General features: G+C 39.8%; 2 protein-coding genes across 3 annotated transcripts; one reads left to right on the forward strand and one right to left on the reverse strand.

The window, feature by feature from the left end:
* The first annotated feature begins 679 nt into the window (after positions 1-679).
* LOC116260014 (uncharacterized) lies at positions 680-12560 on the forward strand. 2 transcript variants are annotated; one of them, XM_031638071.1, is made up of 8 exons: positions 680-956; positions 1065-3135; positions 3484-3624; positions 3740-5489; positions 6519-6724; positions 9120-10066; positions 10169-11393; positions 12123-12560. In XM_031638071.1, exons 2-7 carry the CDS (start codon positions 1093-1095, stop codon positions 11298-11300), a joined length of 6219 nt encoding a protein of 2072 aa, XP_031493931.1. In that variant the 5' UTR covers positions 680-956; positions 1065-1092; the 3' UTR covers positions 11301-11393; positions 12123-12560. The 2 variants fall into 2 exon arrangements, with proteins under 2 accessions (XP_031493931.1, XP_031493930.1); XM_031638070.1 differs by having other exon boundaries at positions 680-3135.
* Positions 12561-14786: 2226 nt separating this feature from the next.
* LOC116260641 (zinc finger protein NUTCRACKER-like) lies at positions 14787-17374 on the reverse strand. The gene is made up of 3 exons (XM_031639087.1): positions 17184-17374; positions 16159-16555; positions 14787-15570 (listed from the first exon to the last, which is right to left on the reverse strand). The coding sequence occupies exons 1-3, from the start codon at positions 17317-17319 to the stop codon at positions 14787-14789; spliced, it is 1317 nt and encodes a 438-aa protein (XP_031494947.1). The 5' UTR covers positions 17320-17374.
* Between the last annotated feature and the right edge of the window lie 1695 nt (positions 17375-19069).

The following is a 19069-nucleotide window of genomic DNA, read 5'->3' on the forward strand; positions in this document are numbered from 1 at the left end:
GTAAACGCATTGCCCAATTACCACTCAGCTAATCCTTCGGTTAGCCCTGGCAGATTTAAACAATGTCAATTATTTGAAAAAACAAAAGCGATTAGTTTTTTAATATTTTAAGAATTTTTATAATTTTAATTATTTATATATATTTGTATATTTTAAATATTACTGACCAATTCACACAAATGTAAGCTTTAATCAGTGACAGCAACCACTGAATAGAGTTTTTCTTGCATTTGACTCATTAAAATAAAAGTGAGCCACCAACATTGATAAGCAATGTTTTCACATTTACTTTCCAACCGTAGAATTTGTGCGAACTTTTCAAAATGGCGATCATTATATCCCAAACACTAGGAATATATTATTGGAAAAATCTGTTTTTACGAGAAAAAGAAATTTTAATTCGTCCTAATAGTTTAACAAAGAATTTGTTGATCTCCAAAAACTTCCTTTTCCATGTTAAAACTTCCTTTGCCATGTTAAAAATACATTACTCGGAATAAAATATTTATAAAAGTGTTTTAACTTTTTATTTTTCTCATTCGTCCAATAGGAAAAAGGAGAGCTTGCAATGAACGTTGCACCCGATCCGTTCCCGGCCGAGTTTTTGGGGGCAGCGCCGCTTTGGCCTGTCGCAACCTATAAATTAAATCGTTAACAAAGATTACACAGGAGAGAAAGACGGAGGGGGAAGGACGCCATGACCAAACCTAAACCTGAAGGCACTTTCTTCTTTCGTTCTTCGGATATCCACTTCGTCTTCTTCCTCTTAGCTCTCCTTCCGTTCCCCTAATCCCTCCTCTTATCCTCTCCCCAATTTATCTCTTTCTCGCAGTTTCACACTATTGGAAATACCAAATACACAGAGACGTTCATCCAATGGCTTCGGCATCTCCAGTTGATTATGCAATCCTAAAACGTTCTCGAAAATCACAAGGTTCATAAGAAGAACTTACAAGGTTTGCGCGTTCCTTTTGTCCTGTTTTTGTTCAAGATTAGGGCGTGGATTTGATGTTGCTTGTTTCTGGCTGAACCTACGGATAATTTCCGGTTCGATTCTGTCGTAGATTGTTGGCGTTACTTCTTGTATACGCGATGCGTTTATCGCAGAGGAGGAAGCATCAGCTTCCTCGGCCGTGCGCCTGTGAATGCGATCGATGGACACCTACCAAGAAGCGTAAGAAACTTTTTGACATCCATTCTGATTCTCCGCCTAGTAGAAGTACCAATAGTTCCAAGCCTGACGAGGGTGTGCCTTCCGGGGAAAATGGGGACGATGGCGGTCCATCGAACGAATACGGTCTCCGTAGGAGCTCCCGCATTCGTAAGGCCGTTAACCGGGATCCTCCTTCGTCCCACAGCTCAAGAATCGGCAAAGGAGGTAGGACGAATGGTTCATTTAGCAAAAGCCCGATTGGTTTGGGTGACAGAATGCGAAAAAAGAGGCTGAGATCGCCGTCTCTCATCGTCGACGCAGATGCTTCTATTGATTGGGATGTCAGGCTGCGGTCCAGGCATAAGCGACCTGTGATCGAGGAGGAAAAGGGGAGTCCTATAACTGGGAGCAAGGGAAGACCGAGACAGAGTAAAAGGAAACTGCTGCGGGATATTGATGAATGTATCTTGAGACTGGATGAGACGAAGAACAATGGTTCTTTGGTAGAGGAATCGACCAGGGGGATGACTGATCGATTTTCTGTGGCTGACAAGGTTGGCAGGGGGGAAAGTGAGTCTGATGAGTCGACTAGTTCCCATGACAGCAGTGGACAGAGTATGGATCTTGATGGGGGGAGATCCTCTGGTGTGAACAATTACGTAGATGGCAATGACTCCTGTTCTCATGAATCATCGGATGATGAATCTAGCGACACTTGTATAGCACATGGTCGACGTTCTCTCAGAATTTTTAGTAAGAAAAAAATAGAGTCTAGAGGAAAAAAGAATAGCATAGTTGATGATGAGCGCAACAAGTTCATTGGAAGAAGTGATGACAGTGGAAGTAGAAATAAAATGCCTAAAACAATGGTTTCGAGACAAGATAGTCATGTTGATATTGACAAGAAGAGTGATTTGAATGAATTGAGAACACAAAAAGCTGGTGGTCCTACTGCAGTAGTTGTAGTAACGCATGATGAAGACAATGGAGCAGTCAAATTACAGCGTGATCAAATTGATGAAAGCAATACAGGAATTATCGTTCAAATTGGAGAGAAGAACCGGTCTGTAGTGAATGGTGACATTTGCGCGGACAACACTGGATGGCAAGATGTAAGTAGAGGAGAACACACTGAAATGGTGCATGATGGTACAGAAAATCAGAATGTTGAGAAATCTGACATGATATCCCACCTTACTGATCTGGAAAACAGTTCTGCAGTCAATGATTCAGTTCATATTTCTCAAGCAGATCTCCATTATGATGCATCTGTTAAGAATTTTGCAGCTAGACGTTCCACAGATGCAAAACAGCCACTTGCCTTTAATGATACAGAGATGCATCCTCCAATAGATTTACATAACCGTCCTGATGCTTCACATGGATCAGTGTATCAACATGATCAGGTAGACATTGTTCATGGGGTAAAAGAGCAAGTAAAAGCACTACCACTAGATGCTGATGCTCAAGTTGATGAGCATAATGTGCCATCTCCCAGGGCCCGTCATTCTGGAGGCTCGGCCATAGCTGAAAATGAGGGAGAAATCAATTTTGTTGACACTCAAAAGATTGTTTTATCAGGTATACCTGGTGGGGATCCAGTTAAGGACACAATTGAGGACAACTCAAGAAATGTTGCTTCAGGAACTAGTGCTGCAAATGATTTAGTTGAAGAGGACAAAATGGATGTCAATAAATTGCCAAGCGATAACCTTGAAAAGAATGATTGGGTGGAAGGCCGAAGATGTGGGTTATGTGGCTGTGGTGTTGATGGGAAACCTCCAAAGAAATGGTCTCATGAATGTAATGGGAGCGATATTGAGGCATATAATTTATCAGCTTCAGAAGAGCCTAACTATGACATATGGGATGGATTTGGTGATGAACCTGGTTGGCTTGGGAGACTTTTGGGCCCCATACATGACCGCTTTGGCATTGCTGGTGTCTGGGTCCATCAACATTGTGCTGTTTGGAGCCCCGAGGTATACCTCTGTTTTTCTAAACTTGATTTCTAGGTGTCATTTTATGATAGTTATTGTCATAGATATATGTTGGCATTTAATTCCATGATACTCTTAGCATCAATGGTCTTAAATATTCCCAAATTCATATTATATACTAATATCCTGTTAACATTTTACACTGTCAAAATGATCCATTTGTTGGTTGAAGAACAAATATGCTGGTGGTTTCTCATGGAGGTTCCTGAGAGTCGGATTGTTTACTGACATAATCATGCAATTAACGGTCTTGCAAGACTATTTACTTCTTGCCATATGTAGACCATGTAGTGCCTTTGACCTTTTATAATTATGAATACTTCCTTACAGGTTTATTTTTCTGGTGTGGGGTGTCTGAAAAATGTCAGAGCAGCACTTTGCAGAGGAAGAGCATTGAAGTGTAGCCGATGTGGGAGGCCAGGAGCGACCATTGGATGTCGAGTCGACCGGTGCCCTAGAACCTATCACCTGGTCTGCATTACTTCCCTGTTTTTGTTCACATTTTTGTCACATGTTTTTGGAACACAGTATATTCTTTGGTTGGACGTGCATCTTCTACTTACCAGCACTCTTCTTTTCCTTGCAGCCCTGTGGACGAGCAGATGGTTGTGTCTTTGACCATCGTAAATTCCTTATAGCATGTACAGATCATCGCCATCTCTTTCAGCCTCTAGGTAACCAGTACTTCCAAAGGATAAACAAACTGAAAGTAAGAAAGATCAAGGCAGATACGAGGAAGAAGTCAGCAGATGCTCGGCGTAAGGACCTGGAGGCAGAGGAGAAATGGCTTGAGAACTGTGGCGAGGATGAAGAGTTTCTGAAGCGTGAAGGCAAGAGACTCCATCGAGATATTTCAAGAATTTTACCGATATACATTGGAGGTTCTGGTGGTGAAAGTCTATTTGAGGGCTGGGAATCTGTAGCAGGGCTTGAAGATGTTGTGCAGTGCCTGAAAGAGGTTGTCATATTGCCTCTTCTATATCCTGAATATTTTAGTAACCTTGGGCTTACACCTCCCAGGGGAGTCCTTTTGCATGGATATCCTGGGACAGGTAAGACACTTGTTGTGCGTGCGCTAGTAGGGGCTTGCTCTCGTGGGGAGAGAAGGATTGCATACTTTGCTCGAAAAGGTGCAGATTGTTTAGGGAAGTATGTGGGTGATGCTGAGCGACAACTGAGATTGTTATTTCATGTTGCGGAGAAATGTCAACCGTCCATAATTTTTTTTGATGAGATCGATGGTTTAACACCTGTTCGCTCGAAGCAACAAGATCAGACTCATAGCTCTGTTGTATCAACTCTTCTTGCTCTCCTTGATGGCTTAAAATCTCGAGGATCAGTCATAGTAATTGGCGCAACTAATCGTCCTGATTCTATAGATCCTGCATTGAGGCGGCCAGGGAGATTTGACAGGGAAATTTATTTTCCTCTACCATCATTGAAAGATCGTTCTGCTATTCTTGCTCTTCATACTCAGAAATGGCCTAAAGCTGTTTCTGGCTCTCTATTGTGGAGGATTGCTAGAGAAACTGCTGGATATGCTGGTGCAGATTTGCAGGCTCTTTGCACCCAGGCCGCAATGATTGCTTTGAAGAGAAACTGTCCCTTGCAGGAGATTTTAGCTGCTGCAGAGAAGCAGCCTTCTAATGGCAATCGTTGTGCACTTCCATCTTTTTTTGTGGAAGAAAAAGATTGGTTGAATGCCCTCGCATGTGCCCCTCCTCCATGTTCTCGTAGAGAAGCAGGCATAGCTGCAAATGACGTGCTCACTTCTCCTCTTCAGGCTGATCTTGTTCCATGCTTACTGAAGCCTTTTGTGCAGTTGCTTGTTTCTTTGTACATTGATGAGTTCATTTTCTTGCCTCCTCTGTTGCAAAAGGCGGGAAAGAAGATAAAGGATATGCTTCTTTCTACTATGGTAGTCAAACATGGTTCATCTAATTCATGGTGGTCTAATCTATGTTCTCCGTTACAAGAGTCAGATACTGCATTAGAAGTGGAGAAGAGTCTTTCTTCAATTGGGCTGATAGGTGCCAATATCTTGTTTAGTGCCTCTGAAAATTTTTCATTAGCTGATAATGACTGTGAGATATCTGATGTTTTTGATATGAAAGTTCATCTATCTGGTATTCCTTCAAATCGTGCACACCTTTTGGAGAAAAATAGAACAGGATTTCGGGTGTTGATTGCTGGTAGTCCTAGCTCTGGTCAAAAGCATCTGGCTTCTTGTGTTCTTCATGGCTTTGAGGGCAATGTTGAAATCCACAAAGTCAATCTGGCAACAATATCTCAAGAAGGGAGAGGAGATTTAGTTCAGGGGATAACAAACATTCTGAGTAAGTCTTAGCACATTCTCCTTGCATATATTAATTTTTCATAATTTAGTTCCTGCTTATCTTCATGAGTCGCAGTGCAATAGCTTTGGCATAATACTTGCATGTGCAATAACAACCAAGAAAATCAAATACTGGTGGCAGCTAAACTTTCTGCTACCATAATTTTTCTTGTGGAGGGATTCTGAACTGTTAAGAGGATACATGTATAGCTGAATAAAATATTATAGATGTTCTTAATCTCTCATTTTCTACCATAAATATTCACTTAATTACCATCTGCTATCATCTCCACAAGTGATCTATCCTTCATTTTTATTTTCTTTTCCTTTTTCAGCCTATTCTGGATCAGATGAAGCTTTAACTATCCATAAAAGGTGAAACCTAGAATTTTCTGCCTATACTATTGTAAAATAATGAAGCTGATAGGTCATTAAAATATCATTTATTCTCATTTGAATTGCATCAGGCTATACATTAGGCCTTTATGAAGGACAACTTGCTCTTGTTTGAGTTTATTGGCTTAGATGTCTTCCTTCTTGTGTATGGTTTGCTTTCTAGATTTTTATGTTTCTCTCGATTTATACATTTCGCCAGTCCATTTGCGCAGAAAACATGCATTCTACTATCAGATTCTTTTGAAGATTGGTGATTGTAGTTCACCTTCTGAATCCTATTTGTGCAGCAAATTTAAAGTCTGTACATAGTGCATAATTTCTTTTTGAAATGATTGGTCATTTAGTCCCTTGAGGAAAATAACCTTTTTGGGGATGAGGAAACAGATCATTGGAAAAGCCTATCTTGATGACAAAAACTGGCAGCTTGAGGAAGGGATTAACACCTAATAATGCAAAAATTTGTTGGTATATCCTAGCTTGAGGAAATTTTTGTTTTTAGCAGTAGAAGTCTTGTGTTTTTGGAGATATGTAGACTTCTTGATAGCAAAAACAAAGAAATACAAAAAGGTTGCTTCATTACATTTGTTTGATTAAGGGAATACACTTTTTTAATATGATTATATTTTGATGGCAGTGAAATGTCAAAGGAGTGGCTTATGCATACTTTACATGCCTAGAATTGATTTATGGGCCATTGACAACCTCAAGTGTGAGCCAATTTGTACAGAATCAGGAGAATTAGGAGTCAGTTTGGAAAACAATGGTTTAATCACATCAGAGGCATGGAATTCACTGGTGGGGCACATTGATTCAATGTGTTCTACCTCATTGATTATTGTGGTATGGTTTTTCCTAAATCTATACATTTTTCTTTCAAGAGCATGTTGATTCCTTATTGTTGATTCAGGCTTTTGTGTTCATGTACAAAAATCTAAATTAGAGAACAAATCCGTAGGCAGAAAACACAAGACTGTGTTGCATCGTACATGAACTTTATGTACAAGTAGAGCACCTTTTTTTTGTTTAATGCTTGTTTAGAGAGTTGACACAGGCCCTTGAAGTTTTATATCAAAGAGGTTCTGCATTGGTTACTAGTCATATGATATATTGAGCTATTTGTTGCATTTCACTTTGGATAAGCTTATATGGTGCTGAACCAATTAATCTTAAGCATAACATGTCATTTGAAGTCTGTGATCTATTTAATGGAGCCACAGAATCCTTGAAATGATAGGGTCATTAATGCACAATCCATAACCTTTAAAATACTAAACCATTTGTTGGTCAGCACAATCCTTTTCATGCTTTTCGCAAGCAGTCATAGAGTTTGTTTATTGAACTCCTTCCTGTGGATACCATCTTAGTGATTCCAGATCCTTTTGTAGCACCTTTTACAGCTTTGGTGTTCATTGGTCCTTTTGAGTTCTTGGCTCATGTAACTCTCCCAGACTCCCAGTAGTGCTATTTGCATTAATATGTTTAATCATTGTTACAAGTATCACTCTCGCATTTTTATCAGAGAGGTTTTTCTCGAATATTAATTGAAAAGTTTGTTTTTCTAGATTTTGTAATTTATTTTTTTTAAATATGTAAAGTTAATAAAAAAATAAAAAATTGGGTTTTCCACTCGTTCTCTTGCAAAAATTTTGTTAAAAATTCAGCTTAGATAATATGATTTTAAAAGAAACCTCAAACAAATCACAAATATATTAGAATTTTCTTGTTGAAAAACGTGAAAAACAAATTCATTGGCACCTTTGTTTTTTTAAAAATATAGTGATTGTTCCTGTATTTCCATTTTCCTCTATTTTCCCATTTTCTCCTGTTTCTCAGAAAACGCCAACATTTGTGGCAGTGGCGTAAACAATTTTGAACAAATTTGTGTAACTTTTCCTTCATTAGACCTTAGAAGTCTTTCTAATAATCTTTTGTCTTCTACTTGTATGCGTATCTGCAGCTTCTAGTTTCTCTTTACCTCAGTATTGAATTTACATGTCTGTTCTTGGCGAAAATGCTTTTATTCAACAATCTTTTGGCATTGTTCTATTACTTCTGGAGTAAGGTTGGGCACGGTACCTGGCCGCCGGCGGGTACCCTGGCCCAGGCCCCTCAAAAAGGGCACCGGGCTGGCCCAACTCCTTATTGGGTCAGCCCGGTTGAGTTCGATAAGCCCCGGTGGGCCCGATAAATTTTTAATATTTATTTTATTAGTTTTTATATATAAATGTAATAATTTATTATAATTAATTATATTTATATATTATTTTATATTAAAATATATTTTATTAATTTAATCGGCCTTGGGGCTCGGGCTTGGGTTTGAATGGTCGGGCCAGGCCCGGGTTTGGGTTTCGGGTGTCGGGCTGGCCCAAGCCCCGCTCCTTATCAGGCCGGTCCGGCCCGTTCCGATGCCCAGGCTTATTTTGGAGGCATTTGTTTTTTTTAATAATAAATTATATTCTTTTGTCTTTTTTTAATATGGACTCACAAGTTAGTGGTGATACCTTCCGTGTACAAGGAATATGTAAAAATACACTGATCTCATCTTTTAGGTTATAGACCTAGGTGTGTAGCTCAAAATTCCATGTGCAGAATGCACTTGTAATTAGAGTCTAAGAAAAAGGATGATGACTGTAAAATTTCTTCTTGCTTGTGCATGCGTGGACATCTAGCATGTAACATATGTTTGTGGTTGATATTAATCCAACAAAGCAGTTTCAGTTTATAATGGGGTTTTTCTGAATTTGGTGATATCTTTATTCATGAAAGAAGAAATGTTTCAAATATAATTTCGGCCATATCATTATGACAACTGAAGGTATCAGGAGTGCATTTAGGTAGACTTAGAAAATAAATAAAAGAAAAATAATTATTTTTGAGCCGCTACTAATTTTATCCAAATAAATGTTGCTTGAAAGCATTATGTTGCCTTTCACATTTTTATAACTGGAAAATTGTTTCTCAGAATTTATTTTTATGGTCTTATGTGAAGGTGTGCCTTTCTGCCTAGTGAAATTAAAATATAGTTTTGGAAAGTTGTTTCTTTGGATCTGTCTATATATGATTCTATGCGAAGATGTTCCTTTCTGCCTAGAGGAATTAAAATGTAGGTTGGGTTCTGTGGTGCTATTAACTCCTTGCAGCATTTACGATTCATTTCTGATTTTATATTCTAATTGCTCAGTCTGGGAGTGGATAATGCTGGAAAATCACGTTTGTATCCTTCTATTTTCAGGCTACTTGTGAGATGCCAAGTCATGTTCTCCCTCTCAGGGTAAAAACTTTCTTTAAGAATGACATGCTTACCCTTGCACCCAAGACAACCTCGGCAAGGAAAGAGCCATTCTTTTTGGTTAATCTTGATGGGAGATTTAACTGGGACATGATGTGTAATATCTCTGCTGAGAAACTATCCAGAGATTTGATTTGTCTATATATTCAGATAATCCATAACAAAAAGCATCCTGCTTCGGACCATTTTGACACTGCAGTGGGTAGTTTTCCAACTCACAGATGCCTACCGGGAAACCATAGGGGTGGTGATGAAACTTCAATTGCAACCCATCCAGAAGCATTTGCTTCAAAAGGTAGCGAACATGACCTTTCTATGCAATGTGGGAATGGTGACAATAGGTCATTTCAGGCGGTGGCATCTGCTGTGCAATCATCTGTGCAGCCGAATCAAGGGTCTGATTCAAGTATTCCTTCTCACAAGACCAGTATCAAGATGAAATCCTTGCAATTGGCTATAGCCACATTTGGCTTTCAGATCCTAAAATATCCACATTTTGCAGAGCTCTGTTGGGTAACATCAAAACTTAAAGAAGGTCCATGTACAGATACTTATGGGCCATGGAAGGGTTGGCCATTTAATTCTTGCGTAGCACGTCCTTGTGCATCACAAAGATCTGTTGCATCAGAGGATAGATCTGCTAAGAACAGAAGTGTAGAATCTAGTTCTGTTGTGAGAGGCTTGGTGGCTGTTGGCTTGTTGGCTTACAGGGGTGCATATAAAACTGTATTGGAGGTTGCTTTGGATGTCAGGAAGGTTCTTGAACTTTTAGTTGCACAGATTAGAGCTAAGATTCTTGATGGGAAGGATAGATATCGTTTTCTGCGTGTTTTGTCTCAAGTGGCCTATCTGGAAGATGTGGTCAACACCTGGGCGTATTCTACACAAAGGTTTATCATTTTCCCTATGATATTCTATTCTGCATTGCATCTCTGTGTGTGTGTGTGTGTGTATCTGTTTTTTCTCCATTACAAGTTCCTTTTGTTTTATAGATTGGAGCTTGATGGTCAAATCTTGGACGTGGATTCTCATCCTTCTTCCAAGGGAAGTACTTGCACTGATGCTTATGAGAAAAGTGGGAACTTTCCTAATGAAACAGACAAAGCCGTTCCTGCCAACTGCGAAGGAAGTCATCTGAACATAATTGAACATGGATATGTAGAGGATGTAAAGCAATTTGGTCCTGTAATGACCCCAGAAGATGGTGTGGATGCAGCTCTCCATAAAGGAACTAATGCTCCTGATGGTTCCATTTCTAGTGTTAGAGAGTTAGCTTTGGGCGAAGAAGAGATGCCTGTGGAGATGGATGTTGAACATCCTTGTAATGCTGTTATACACATTCAGACTTCTGGCAGTGATAATGTTTTGCTAGTTACACAGAGCACTTCAGACAAGGTTTCTGCAGATGATCATTTGAAACTTGAGGAAGCAAATGTTGCTTCACGTGAGATGATTAATGGCAAGCTTGTGTTCTCTGAACAATCAAATGCTGATGTTGTATTGACCACTATTTGCAGTTCTGATGATGGTATTGCTGGTTGTGCAGATTTATCAAATGGTCATGCTGAAACTAAATCCAAAAGCTTCAGTCCTTCATCTGCCAGTTCCAGCTATTTGTGCCAATATGAATGTTGTTCTAAGTGCTTGCATCTGGTCTATCATCTTATTCGTGAAGTTCTAATGACTCGCTGGAAATCTGCAGCTCACACTACTCTAGAGGATGCTCATCATGTTGTAGCGTCATGTTCTGCAATTTTTTTGGCAGCGATAAGGAAACTTTATGCAAAAGAAACCAATAATGACATGGAAAATGCTTATAGTACAGGCATGACAGACCAAACCCTTAGTAGATACTGCCTGTGTCCAGTTGGAAGTGCTACTGGTTCCAAGGAGACATCAAACTGGCCCATAAAAATGGAAATGGAACTTGTGCCAACTGAATGTAATTCTCACTTGGAAGACAGAAGTTCCGTAAATGCTCCTTTCCAGTCAGAATTTAAAGTTTTTATTAGAGATTACGCTGTTCTGCTTTCAGATGCAGGACATGATGTTGACCTCCACTGCAAATTTGAGCATATTTGTCTCTGTTCTCTGATCAGGCACCTTTTAGAGATTTCCTTGTGATTGTTAGAACTAAATTATGTTGGTGTCAGCTGCTTGGGCACCCATGGATGTCAAGATGATGCTTGATCACATTGCACTTGCTCACCGCTTGAGGTATACTTTCCACTACATTTTATTCTAAGATTTATTTTGTTTTCATGGAATGTTTTTGAAGACTGTTGGATGGAAATTAGGAACACTATAACCCTAACATCTGATTTCTTCTGAGTGGTCTGCTTGGTTTCAAAGATGTGGCTAACATTGTTATCTTTGAGGACAGAATTGCCTCAGACTAGCTTCTAAACAGTCCAACCAAGAAAGTCCAGTAAGTTGATTGATGGGACCGTTTTTGGTAGTTGGTATTGAGATGTACTTGAATTTGGGTATAAGTTAAACTTTTCGGAATAATTATCCACCTGCCATCCAATCACGTTGCAGCTACCGTGTTTGGAACCTGTTTAGATCCTTGATCTGTGGTGGTGGGAGCTTGCTTCTCTGGTGCCATGGCAGCGAGATTTGATGGTGCACAAATCCCATGACTCCTGAGTATACTTTGGATCAAATGCTAGCCTTCGAAGGGAGTAATATGGATCTGATCCACTGATATGTCTGACCTGAGGATATTTCTTATCGATCGTGACTCCTTAGTTTTGCGTCTTTCTGTTTTCTTTTCTTTTTAAGTCACTCCCATAATGATTCATGTGTAGTAGAATTGGGTACCTATCGTGTCGTAACATGTTGGTAAGAAGTTATTCATCTGCGCTACCCTTTTGTGTTGTCTTAAATTGTTATCATACTCTCTTAGGCTTGATGTCTAATGTCCCCTTCCATTACACTTTGCAGGAAATTGCAAGAGGCAGATGCCTAGCTAATGAGGTTAGTGTTGCATAACTTGGCGGGGCTGATTCTATACTAAATGACTGATCAAAAGAGCAAGCTCAATCTCCGATTTCTGCAAATGTAACACAGTAGCAGATGCCGATTTTGTAGATCTTTTCGGCATATGCAGCTGATATTTGGTCACCTGAGCATGGAGGATGGATTAACCTACTGATCGCTGGGAATTGATAGTGGTATGTTCCGAGGCTGATTTCCTTCTAATAGTAATAAAAGGAATTCCATTTTGAAAAGAAAAGGAAAAAGTTAATCTAGAAAATTCGTTTTGATTTTCACAATTTTTGATTTTTTTTTTCATTTTAAATGCGGTATGTAATGTAAATATACAGAAAAAAGGGTTGTCTGCTTGAAGAAGGGGAAAAAAATCCAAGAGCTTTTGCATTAGTTGGAAGAAGTTCCACAAGGCATTTAAGATTCTCTGTTTCTCTCTCTTTCCCCCTCCCCCCATAGAGGAAGTTTTAAGGAAAAGCTTCATTTAACCCTTTATGTGTCCTAAGAAAATATTTCAAGACAAATTTAAGCAGTCCAGAAATACTCACTGTCCCTTAGTTTGGTTTGCCAACCCTTGGTGTTTTCCAAAAACAAAAAAAAAAGCACTGCAGACGGATTATTGCAGGTTGACCTGGTCAGCAAAAAGGTCAAAATCTAGGAGACCCCTACTTTTACGTTCTTCAATGGTGGAAGGGGAGAGCTCAGTCTTGAAATTTCACCCAGTTAACTTGTGCACAGAAAGATATCCAGCCGTTTCCTACAGGGTAGACCAACTTTTGGGTCTGAACCAGAATACTTTGATTTTCTGTGCACCAAGGACGTGTTTGAGTGGGAGGACATAGGGTCTCAAACTATACTTCTCTGCCTCATAAGTACGACTATAGAACTAATAGAAGGCATCAAACAAGCACGAAATTGAGCAGTTTGGGACTCTTAGTCTCATCTTAACATCCCTTGAAACCTGTGGCGCCCCATCTCATGACTGGGCATCAAGGCGTGTCTCCCTTCCCTTCCATCCCCTATGTCACCACTCAAAGATGCCCTAAGAAGTTTCAACAAGAGCGAGTCGCGATTCTGATAACCTAATTTGAATCTGATATTGGCTTTTCTTACCAAATATGACGATTATCTCGTCTAACTGATGCCCAGACCTAGGTCATGTGAAAAATTAAAATTCTGACATGCACTTGGCACATCTGAATCTGAATCCTGATGGTAAGAGAATCTGGTAATAGTTACATTTGAGCTTAACCCGGTCTGTTACATACTTAATTACCGGTCCTGCTGTACCATATCCCGATTGACTTGCTAGAAAATAGAGTGATGTACACAATGGTGCCTACCAGTCGGATTCATTTACAAATGCGCTCCTACCTATATTATACCTAACTGCCTAAGGATTACAGGAAATTCAGAAACGGGCTTTTATGCTTACCGCCATCCATCTAACTATGGATAGACGTGAGTTTTAAGTACAAAGAGGATGCCGGAGCTACCGTTCCACGCATTCCTACTTATTCATATGCTACCAACAAAAGAAGAAAGAGCTATAAACATATATCACTACCACTAGCTCCATTTCACACATTCCTTCCTACTTGTTTATATATGCAACCAACAAACGACGAAAACATACATCACTACCACTCAGAGAAGCTCATGGCACCAAAATCGCAGCACTCTGCACCAACTGGTTCCTCTGCTTTGTTATCTTGTTTAAATGGATATAGTAATCTCTCATTTACAACACATCTTAGTGCTCTTAGCTTTGATTTTTGCTTGTGGAACCCTAAACAAATTTGATCAGCAACAACAAATTTTGTTTCGTTGGAAAATCCAGTGGAAACCATTTCTCTTCTGAGATGACAAAACAAAAAAGCTAGCCTCATCCACACTCAAAAACCTGAAGAAGAGAGTAATGATCCCGTCCTACGATTATTAAAGTGAAAATTAGGGAACAGAAGGCAACAAAAATGATGTAATGGTGCTTTTGCCTACCAACGTTTTCCAACATTTATGGAATGGAGCGGTTTGTTGTGAATTGTTTATTGAACTGATGTTATCAAAGGTAAAGTTTCAAAGTTGAAACCTGGACGACTTTTAGCAAAATTTTCTAGAAAAAAAAAGTAATCTAAATGGAAACACTATCCCCCGTGGACCAACTTGTATATCATTCGTCTTGATCTGTCAGCAAGATCATCATCAGCTGACATATCTTGACAAGATTCTAAAGTTATCAAACTCATATTGTTTAGATTTGTTGGATTTGGCACATATGGCAGCCATAAAATATTGCCACAACTTGATATAGGAAGAAATATAGCCAGTCGTATATATGCATTATGCTTAACTCGATTCAAAACTTGATAGTCACTGAATAATGCAAATATGCATACTTCCAGCTTTAAACTATCAGAAAAGAAGCTTGAAGAAGTATCAACGAGTAAATCTCCACAAGGAGTAGGTGCATTCATGTAGTCCCTGATACTGTTCATATGATATGAAGAGATCTGATTTTTTAAAAAAATGAATCTAAATGGTTCATGGCCTCGTACAATTAAGAAACAACAACCATTTTTCAGTGTCTTCTTTTTCCTCTGTAAGTACAACCATTCATAGCTAGTTTATGAAGACATTAGACTTTGGCATCACGAAAAGGCTTCCACCATCGCCGACACCCAGAAAGTCCCTCGTCTCTCCATCTCCACTATCGCGCTTGCGAACCATCATCTCACTCCTAAGGCTGCGAGACGTACCAGTGCTACTGCTACTGAGCTCTGTGTTTTTCTGAAGACTCTGTTCTTGTTGCAGTAGCCCCACAGAGTGGTTTCCAAGAAATGGCTGCGGTCCTTGATCCAGTACTGCCGAGTTTCCGCGAAGAAATGCATCAGTTATCGACATTGCTCCGATCTCTGTTGCCTTCTGCAGCAGTGCAGTTGCAGACATATGGGCAGAAGCAGGGTGAGCGACTTCTTGGTGGTACTGATGGAACCTATTGCTGCTGCTGCCGGCACCAAGGCCGGAAGCTGTGACGATGCTGGCAGGCGTGCTGAACGATCTGCTGGTTGTTGCAGTGGGAGAGGAAGAGCTGGTGAGCACCAAGCCCGCGCCATAGAGTGATGAACAATTTCCGAACTCCATCGCGGACCCTTTGGCCGCCAAGCAGCTGTTAAGAAAGCTTGTGTACCCATCGGCCGGGTTGGACGGAAGAAGTTGATGCAGGCCGGAGACAGGAAGCCGGCCGGCGTCCATGGCCCTGAGCCACTGACTATCGCTGCCTCTCATGAGGGGAGGAAAAGTAGGAGGCAGTGAAACTTGCACCACAAAAGGGTCCGGTGCAACTCTTGATGTCTCTTGGGCCAGTGCATCGCAGAATGCTCTGTGTGTCGTGAAGCTGTCTTTTCTGTATATGATGAAGAATATATCGCATCACGTTATTAAGGAGAAGAGAATGATGAACACCGTATACCAATTTCAATCTACTAGGAGAAACTTTAATTTCAAAGTGCATATGATTATGCAACAAAAACACATGTTTTATTATCTTCTTATATATATATATATATATATATATATATATATATATATATATATATATTGTAACGATTATGAATAAAACAAATGAGAAAAATGTGATTGATATTTTTGTTATGGAGTATTAGTCTACATCATTTTTTCATTGTTTTCAATCATTCATTTAGTTTAAATGGATGGTGTTGGTTAGATGACAGGGTGATTCTTCGTAATAGTTATCATTCTCTCACTATATAAGAATTGATATGCCATTACTGATACCAACATAATCCAAGACCTCCATGAGTGTGGAGAATGTAGGGGCCTTCGGTCTTTCGGGCTCCAAGAAGAATCATGAGTGTGGAGAATGTAGGGGCCTTCGGCTCTTTCGGGCTCCATGAATCGTAATCCTTTGGCTCAGCCAAAAGACTATGGTAGAGAACAATATGCATGAAGAAAAATACATGGTATCACTGACCTGGAGAACTGTGTGCCGCAGTCACACCTGTATTCTTTGGTTCCACAAGTCTTAGAATGTGCCTTCCAATCAGACTGAACTGCATACCTCTTCGAGCATTTCTCACACTTCCATTTCTTATCCCCATGCTTTCTACAGTAGTGCTTCTTGATCCCCGTGAGGTCACCAAGCGCCCTAGTGGGGTCATGGTGCACGCAGCTCTTCTCCGGGCACACGTACACTCTCTTCCTCAACTCCTTGCTGCTTCTCTGCCGGAGCTTCCATGGCAGGTTATGGCCGCGCCGGTGGAGCTGCAGGTTCTGGTCTCTCTGGAAGCCCTTGCCGCAGATCTCGCAGACAAACCGGTTCGTAGCCATGAGAGTCTTCGGCGACAAGGCAACCACCTCCGCCTCAGGGTCTGTGATATAGCACACGAGAGTTTGCAATTTTTAGAACAAAGTTTTGGTATAAGATTCATTCTGTGTGCACAGATGTCTATGGGTTGAGGTTTCTAAGCTATGAAGGCTGCAACTATTTATGGCATGTCCATTTAATGCTAAAACCATATTAAAAGCCAAATTTTGGTATCAAAATAAGTTTTATTAACTAGTTTTGATGCTAAAAGTTTAATCATCATGGCTATATATCAAAATAAGTTCGATTAACTAGTTTTGAAGCTAAAAGTTTGTTCATCATAGTTATATATCAAAATAAGTCCTTAATTAGTTTTGATGCTGAAAGTTTGTTCATCATAGCTATATATCAAAATAAGTTCTTAACTAGTTTCGATGCCAAAAGTCTGATCATCATGGCCTATATGAGAGAGAGAGAAAGAGAGAGAGAAAGCAAACGAAATTTTAAAGAAAAACAAAGTATAATTATTACATTGGTCGGCTTGGTAAATGACCTGAGCTCACCGGAACATGAGCTGTTTGGGTGTTTCCGTTCGTTCATCTCTCTCTCTCTCTCTCTCTCTCTCTCTCTCTCTCTCTCTGAGCCTATCTACATAGGAGATTTTTAGGAGGTAGATGAGGGAAGAAGATTACTGCCTGGAGTGCCTGGAAGATTTCTCTTCCTCTTGACCGTGCCCTGCTGCTGCGGATTGCTCGTATAAGCAGCAATCTCCGGAGCAAATCCACACATTGAAGACGACAAAGCACTCTGCAGTTCTTCCCTCGACATCCCTCCACCTTCAAAAGGTTTTCCAGCCAAGGTTGGGAGGTTCTCTAATGGCCGCCGCCACCATCAATCAACACAAGAAACAGAAGGAAAGAAAAACACCTAACATTATCAGACACTGCAATTTTAATCCTCAAGATCAATGCACGCTATATGATAACCAAGCAGCATAAATACAATAGCAGCCAAAAGATCACTGCCTTCAACTTCTCCGATTGCTTGGAAACCGGACAAACAGAAGTGCGGTGAATTGACGTAGAAAAACCAGTAAGTCAAATGGGCATGCCCATGAAGTGCTTTTATACCTTGTCTTTTGGCACCTCCTCTGCTACTACGATTATTGCTTTTGGTTTCTTCCGACTGTCTGAATAGAGAGAGAGAAGTGGAGATGAAGTCTTAACACCAAGGAGGATGATGATGATCATGAGATGGGTAGCAATCCATCTACTCTTTAATACTATATAATATGTGATTTCCACATAAACTAAGCTTTTTTTTAATGGTTTGCTCTTTGGTTTTGATGCCAATATCATTTTATATACTTCTTTTGCCTTTTTAATATGAATTGATGTGCATATGTGCATGGTATTCCCAACGAAATGTCCAAACAGCAAAAGGACAGGCATAACGTGACTCCCCTCCCCATAATTCTATACTGCAAACGAATGCAATATAATCGGCCAAGAATAGGAATCATCTCGGTTTAGTGTGTAGATCAAGGTAGCCCAGCTGGGTCTAAACCACGAACCAATCAGAGGTATGTTTGAGCTCAATTCATTAATTTATTTGATTAGCTCGAACTCTGTGCATGCTCATCTTGAACTTACTAACCCAGGCTTGGCGCCGAGCTTAGACGAGCCTGCACCACCGGATAATATAAGCACTATTTGAGCTCAAACTGGTCTCGATTAGCTCATGAGTACTTCATATCAATTCAGAATGTTTTCATACTCAAACGATTTCGTTGGGGATGTTAATGGGTCAGAAACATCTAATCACCAACCTAGGATTGAATTAGTTTAATCTAATCTATTCAAGGAAAATGAGTCTTATGATCCTCAAGTGGGTGTTTGGCAATAATAATAAGTTGTTACTATTTCATGAATTTGCTTCAAAAAATTAATCGATTTATGAAATACGATGACATTTAAATGAATTTATCTCATTCCTTGGGATAGATTCACAGGATGGTACCAAACTGTTAACATTACCAAACGATCCCTAAGGGCCCATTTGGTAAAAGAAATAATTTGTAATTGTTCTATGAATATGTCCTAAACATTGTCATTGATTCATTAATCACTTAAGACCTCAATGTTTAAACCATATTCATGAAAAAGTTATAAACTGTTTTCAAACGGCCCCTAAAGAGACGCATTTCAAATATGGTTAAGTGGCTGAACCAGATAGGGCAGGTTCGGGCCCAATTATACGTGAAGTTCATATCTTACCCTCGTTAGGTCCAGATTCAGTTTAAAAAATTTAACTCCATAATTGAGTCAAATCAAAGGTTCAATTGATCAGTGATCGGATCTGGCAAATAAAATTGCTCATCAATGGGCTTTGTTTGACAAGAAAATCAATTTTCACATCTTAGTTTTTTATCATATTGATAAGTGACCCAGTTGCATTTAACTAATTATGAGAGGGGGCGTCAATCTCAAGTGGGTCCTGCCGTCCTGTTTTCATGGACCTGACCCCAATCATCAAATGAGTAAATAATATATAAAAAAAAGAGAGGTCCGGACCGGTG

The sequence above is a fragment of the Nymphaea colorata genome, chromosome 9 (genome assembly GCF_008831285.2).
Source record: "Nymphaea colorata isolate Beijing-Zhang1983 chromosome 9, ASM883128v2, whole genome shotgun sequence".
Taxonomy (NCBI): domain Eukaryota; kingdom Viridiplantae; phylum Streptophyta; class Magnoliopsida; order Nymphaeales; family Nymphaeaceae; genus Nymphaea; species Nymphaea colorata.

Coding starts and splice junctions, on each gene's coding strand:
- LOC116260014 (XM_031638070.1), top strand. CDS start 1,093: ATGCGTTTATCGCAGAGGAGGAAGCATCAGCTTCCTCGGCCGTGCGCC. Junction 3,625..3,739: donor GCCCTAGAACCTATCACCTG/GTCTGCATTACT, acceptor TTTTCCTTGCAG/CCCTGTGGACGAGCAGATGG. Junction 6,725..9,119: donor CTACCTCATTGATTATTGTG/GTATGGTTTTTC, acceptor TTCTATTTTCAG/GCTACTTGTGAGATGCCAAG.
- LOC116260641 (XM_031639087.1), bottom strand. CDS start 17,319: ATGTCGAGGGAAGAACTGCAGAGTGCTTTGTCGTCTTCAATGTGTGGA. Junction 16,556..17,183: donor TCTTCCAGGCACTCCAGGCA/GTAATCTTCTTC, acceptor GCTATATCACAG/ACCCTGAGGCGGAGGTGGTT. Junction 15,571..16,158: donor TGCGGCACACAGTTCTCCAG/GTCAGTGATACC, acceptor CATCATATACAG/AAAAGACAGCTTCACGACAC.